We start from the raw sequence: 5,719 nt of genomic DNA on the forward strand, positions 1-5,719 counted from the left end.
TCAGCACAGAAGGAGAAGATAGTGTGTATGGGAGTAAGTGTTTAATGTGCAGGTATCATGAGCTTGTGTTTTCATTGGTCTCCTCTGCACGTGTGAATGGAGAGATTTCAGGGAGGGTGAGGAGTGAGCGTACTTTAATGAATCAGCGTGTTGCAGGAAGGAGGAACAGATGCACAGGCGCTATCAGCGACACTAAATCATCCTCCCTCGGAATGAGAGGAGGAGGAACTCAGTGTCCAGAGTTATTATTCTTATCAGTCCTCTTTGAAACTCCTCTCTGATGATGACGCTGTTTCTCATGGTCATGTCCGCTGGGAGAATCAAGCGAATCCTTCAAAATGCAGTTGATCCGCTCATTCACCAGCAGAGGTCTGTTTTTTATTCGAATGGAAATACAGGGAAAGTTATTTTTCGATGTTGCTCTTTTTAACTGGAGAACGCCTTTTTTAAATTAAATTATTTAACATAAAGTACAAAAAATCTGTCCTCAAAGACAACACCAGCTGGCAGTCTCCCATCTACTGTTGTGATCAAGACCATACTAACCGAGACCAGAGTGTTCATAGACCAAGACAAGACCATGACCCAGACCACTAAGTGTCTCTCACTTAGACCGTAACACCAGGAAGGATGAGGCCGTAACCAGGGAATAAAAGTCACATTTTGAATGAATTGAAGTTTGTAGAAAAACAGCCTGTAAGTTCTGGTCTTGATTTAAAAATCCAGCCAGTCTGAGAGGTTTTGATTCTGAGACCTTCAAAAAGTGATCTGAGACCAACATCAGTTCAGAGTCCTCCGACACTTCTGCCCTCTGTCTCATTACAAAACTCCAAACAAATGATATGAAGTGACTGAGCTCGGACAGTTAGTGGAGCAAAGGCTCATGGGAGTACTGTCTGTTACTCTTTGAGAGCTGTTGCAGCTCTATGTGTGTGAAATAAAGCTGTGCTCCTGTTGTGGTTAGCATAGTGAGTTAAACCACGATGCCTAACTGTACAGTGCTGCTGACTCTGAGTGTGTTCTGGACTAAACCATGCACAGCCGCCTCTAAAGGTCAGGAACATACGACTTCTTGTGTGTCCATGGTGCAGTCACTTCCTGCTTCCTCCAGGTTGGAAGCACGTGAAAATGGCAAGTCTGTCAGGCCAGAAGTTTCTTTTTATAACTTTTATAACTTTTATTTGAAGTTTGTCATGACAGGCAGCAGAGCGGCTCAATTTAGCGCATGTTCATTCATGTATCAGAACATCGACTGACGTCCAGTGAACGCAGCTCGTTGACTTTCAGACAGAGTTGATGTTTTAAATTTACACTGAGGAATAACAGGTCATCATAGAGCCCGTCTTATTGGTTCTGCTCGGCGCAGCTTCTGGAGCTGCTCATCTTCTTCTTCTGCTGAAAAGATGAAAAACATGTTCATGACATAGACACAAAACATTTTCTGGGAGAGCTTCTGGAAATTTCAAGCAGATTTGACCTGGTCAAGGTAAAGTGTCTGTGTGAGGTGTGTCAGTTCATACTAAGTGGAGCTTCGTTTCTTACCTGCTTCTCATAGAAGAGCAGGTAGGCTGAAGCGCGCCTGTGGTGGCAGACCGCCTGGCCTGTTGTCTCGGTCACCTCCTGGTCGTTGTAGGTCAGCCAGCGGTCTGTGTCTGCTCTCTGCTGTCTGTATGCTCCGTCACAGATGTAATGACCTGGGAGGGGAGGAGGCATGAAGGTGAGCGCTTCTGCTCCTCAACTTCATGACTCATTTGGAGAAACACTTACCAGAGTCAGCTTTGGAGCCCAAATGGCTAACCACGCTAACGAGCGAGTACCGTGTGGATGCCTATAAAAGAACACAAGCAGACATAAAGCTAGTTTACATGTATGTGTCTGATCGTGGTCCAACATGCTGTCTGAGTGAACCTTTCATTCACCCTTTTACTGCTGCTTGCTTCCAGGCTCAACAGCAGCTCCTGAGATAAACGGATGGGGCTGGTCACCTTCATTAAGCGGAAGGATGGTGTAAACCTAAACCTCTGAAGCTGCAGGACCAGAACACTGAGGGAGAGAGGACCGGCTCAGATCACCAGTGTACAGATGCAGACAGAGGAAGTGGAAGCATTTCAAGCCTGACATCCTGGATGATGGTATACGTACGTGGGCAGCGTCAGGAAGGACCATTTCTGAGATGATTCCTGGCTTTTACACTCACACGTGAACTCCAGCTTACTCTCCTGTGGAGACAGAAACAGACGCATGAAGCACGTTTTAAATGGTGATAAGACAGGAGCATGATGTGTCACTCACTTGCAGGTACTTCTGGAGACACTGGCTCACTGAGCGTACATGCGTGAGGTCCAGGGACAGGTTGATGAAGTCCTCGTACCTCGTGGATTGTGAACCACATCTGCAGAATAAAAGGTCAATCACATTGAAAATCACAGGTTTGATTTCACTTGTCGGGGAGGTTTTCATTCTTGCTGCACGCAGTCAACGATTTGAAACTCTCCACCCTGAATGCATGCGGCTGTGGATTCATACCCCTTGCATGTCCTTCTGCTCATCATTTTGTGTGCGTCCACGGGGCAGGTGTAGCTCAGGCCCAATCCGACGGCTGTTGCTTGCAGGTGGAAGGAGAGCGATGCCATCCCTGACAGCATGCAGCAGAGGAACTCGTGAGCGTCCTGCACACAAGCCAGGAGTGAAAACAACTCTTCATCTAGTTCAGTACAGATCAGCATGTTGTTGCATGTCAACAGACAGGGCAGAAAACAGCCTGTAAGGTGGGGGGGCTTTAAATCCAAAGCAGTGCCTTGAGCCCAAACCGACTCAAGCATCGCCACTGGCTACTCTGTGTTGCACAAATGTAAAAGCTTCCAGAAAGCACACTGCTGGGGCGCCAAACAGCCTCACTACGCACCTTGTGCAAGCAGCGGCTATGGGTTCGAATCTGACCTCGGACCTTTGCACCTCACCCCCTCCTCTTAACATTTCCTGTTTCTCTTCAGCTGTTCTGTCCAATGACGGTAAAAAAGGTCCCAAAAACACATCATTGCTTCTGTTTGTTTCCACAGAGAAGACCTGCTGGAGTAGGCTCCCACGAGGATGTGGAATGGTCACTTTAGGAACGGTCTTAATGGTTGAATCTCCTTTAATCACCACTGTCTTTAGTTACTGGAGCTTTGTGTGTGGTTGCCTTCACCTGGTCTAACACAAAGGTGACAGAGATGATAAAGAGCAGCACTTACTTTCTGACTGTCATCGTCAAAGTCAGAGTTACACTCAGCCACCATCATCTTGAATCCTTCCAGGATGTTCCACTTCATGACCTCGTCGTCCTTCAAACGACACAGACCGACATCCACAAAGCCCCTGAAGGATCCACAGGAACCTGGTTATATATATATGTGTGTGTGTGTGTGTGTGTGTGTGTGTGTGTGTGTGTCTGTCTGTGAGTGTGTGTGTGTCTGTCTGTGAGTGTGTGTGTGTGTGTGTGTGTGTGTGTGTGTGTGTGTGTGGAGGTGTGTGTGTGTGTGTGTGTGTGTGTGTGTGTGGGTGTGTGTGTGTGTGTGTGTGTGTGTGTGGAGGTGTGTGTGTGTGTGTGGAGGTGTGTGTGTGTGTGTCTATGTGTGTGTGTGTGTGTGTGTGTGTGTGTGTGTGTGTGGAGGTGTGTGTGTGTGTGTGTGTCTGTGTGTGTGTGTGTGTGTGTGTGTGTGTGTGTGTGTGTGTGTGTGTGTGTGTGTGTGTGTGTGTGTGTGTGTGTCTGTGTGTGTGTCTGTGTGTGTGTGTGTGTGTCTGTGTGTGTGTGTCTGTGTGTGTGTGTGTGTGCTGCACCTAAAGAGCTCAGGATGTTGGTGATGAGCGCTCCACACCGGCTGCTGGTCGGTGACCTCCTTCATGAAGGGGCTCAGCGTCAGGAGGCCCTGCAGGGTGGAATTCATGTAACAAGTCTGGCCCAGGTTTGGAAGTCTTAAAGGAAGGAGGACACAGAAAAGTCAGACTGCAGCTGCTGTGAAGGTTCACACATCCACTCCTGGATTCAGTGTGTGCAGGTACGAACCCGAGGCAGAGCAGCTCCTCATTTAAAAGGCTTTCTACACTGGCTGCTGCTGAGGCCATCACACTAATGTGGGAGGAGTCACACCAAAGGCTTCCACCCTGACCACTCGCAATCAAGTGTTTTAGCATCGGTCCCTCAGGATGAGCGCTTTGCCTCTCTGCTGTCTCCGGCTGGTGTTCCACACTCAGCTTCTGTTTGTTATAGAGCAGAAGATGTTGGTGTAACAGTTTGTGTTCGCTGTGCGGGTAAATCTATGAACTCTCCTCAGTGGAAACACAAATATCAGAACATTGTTGGAGGGTTTTAAGGTTGCTGAGCTTTGATTTGTTGATGTTTCCAACATCAGGAGAGACGCACCTCGCTGTGAGAGAAGGGCCGGCACCACCAACCTTTCTGCTTGTTGTCTGGTGCAGCTGAGAGCGGAGCGTCACACCAGCTCCAAGCCTTCTGGACTCGGGCCTTTCAGACAGATTGGAAACATGCTGATGTTACTGACCTGGAGACTGCAGTGTGTTTGTCTGATCAAACGTCAAGCAACATAGTTGTTCAACATGGACTTCAGTTGTCTTTGCACAGGATGTGGACTGAATAACATAACTGGCACATGTATGTCAGTGACTTTAACCTGTGACATCAAGCAGCAGTCACATGCTAATGCTAATGTGCAAAAAGCTGCTCAAAGTCTCCCAAGTCTCATTCTGGACCAGTGAGCTGTGTCTGCAGTCTGCACTCTTCAGACTGTCTGTATCTGAACCTGGTTCAGTGAACAAACCTTGGCACGACGCCACCAAGGTTCCTTCTTCTTCTGTGGTGTAAATGAGGGCGGAGCGTCGGGCCAGACTGAAGCCTCCTGGACGTCTTCACCGTCATCAGCACAGTCGATAGTGTCGGGCCGGACTGACGTTTCCTCGGCGGTGCTCCGGGTGGGAGGAGCCTCCTGAACAACAGGCAGCTCTTGTTCCACAGGACTCTTTGGCTTTTTGGTTTTCTGTTAAATACATGAAGTCAGTTTGAGTTCACCACTGCTCATTTGTTGATCTGCACCGTTCAGCGGTAATAAACGCACCTTCTGAAATAAACTCTGCCATGACTTATTAGTCTTCTTGTTTGGAGGCTCAGGGGGAGCAGACGCAGACAGAGTGTAGTCTGTGTCCTCCTCAGCAGTGATGCTGTTAACATGGAGAACACACACTAGTGATTACATGTCACTGTGAAGTGCAAAGTGACAGTCATTCATGATTGGATCTCAACTTTTATTGAAGGTCATTCATGTGGAGACGAGGACAGATGAAGCTCTTTATGTGTCAAAGACAAAGAAGCTAAATGTGAATTTTGCAGGTTCAGACAGAACCTGAAGCAGCATGCGGTCCGGTGGTGGTCCAGATTAGCAGAGATGTGAGCGTCACACGTGTCGATAAAGACATGCGTGTGATGCTCACGTCTCAGTGGATAGACTTTGTTACAGAGAGATAAAGTGAGGGAGGGTTCTAACAGTGGAAACAGAGGCATGTCTGGAGAGGATGATCACGGGGGGCGGCAGTAGATCAGGCCATAGTGACTTGGGTCCTGAAACCGGTTCAAGTCCAGCTACCAGGTTGGTCTGGTAGCTGATCACTGTCCCTGACCTCTGAACCCTCACCTGATCTGGTACGCTCTGACTTGGTTTACTGACAT

At 48.2% G+C, this 5,719-nt stretch overlaps 1 protein-coding gene across 1 annotated transcript; it reads right to left on the reverse strand.

Annotated features, from left to right (window-relative positions):
• Positions 1-1,152: 1,152 nt before the first annotated feature.
• Positions 1,153-5,719, reverse strand: LOC306833570 (uncharacterized protein; the record flags this gene model as incomplete). The annotated part of the gene is made up of 8 exons (XM_079358910.1): positions 1,153-1,395; positions 1,543-1,694; positions 1,768-1,828; positions 4,084-4,236; positions 4,403-4,504; positions 4,818-5,033; positions 5,112-5,214; positions 5,685-5,719. The coding sequence occupies 8 exons, from the start codon at positions 5,717-5,719 to the stop codon at positions 1,345-1,347; spliced, it is 873 nt and encodes a 290-aa protein (XP_079215036.1). The 3' UTR covers positions 1,153-1,344.

The sequence above is a fragment of the Symphodus melops genome, assembly GCF_947650265.1.
Source record: "Symphodus melops genome assembly, chromosome: 1".
In the NCBI taxonomy this organism is placed as follows: domain Eukaryota; kingdom Metazoa; phylum Chordata; class Actinopteri; order Labriformes; family Labridae; genus Symphodus; species Symphodus melops.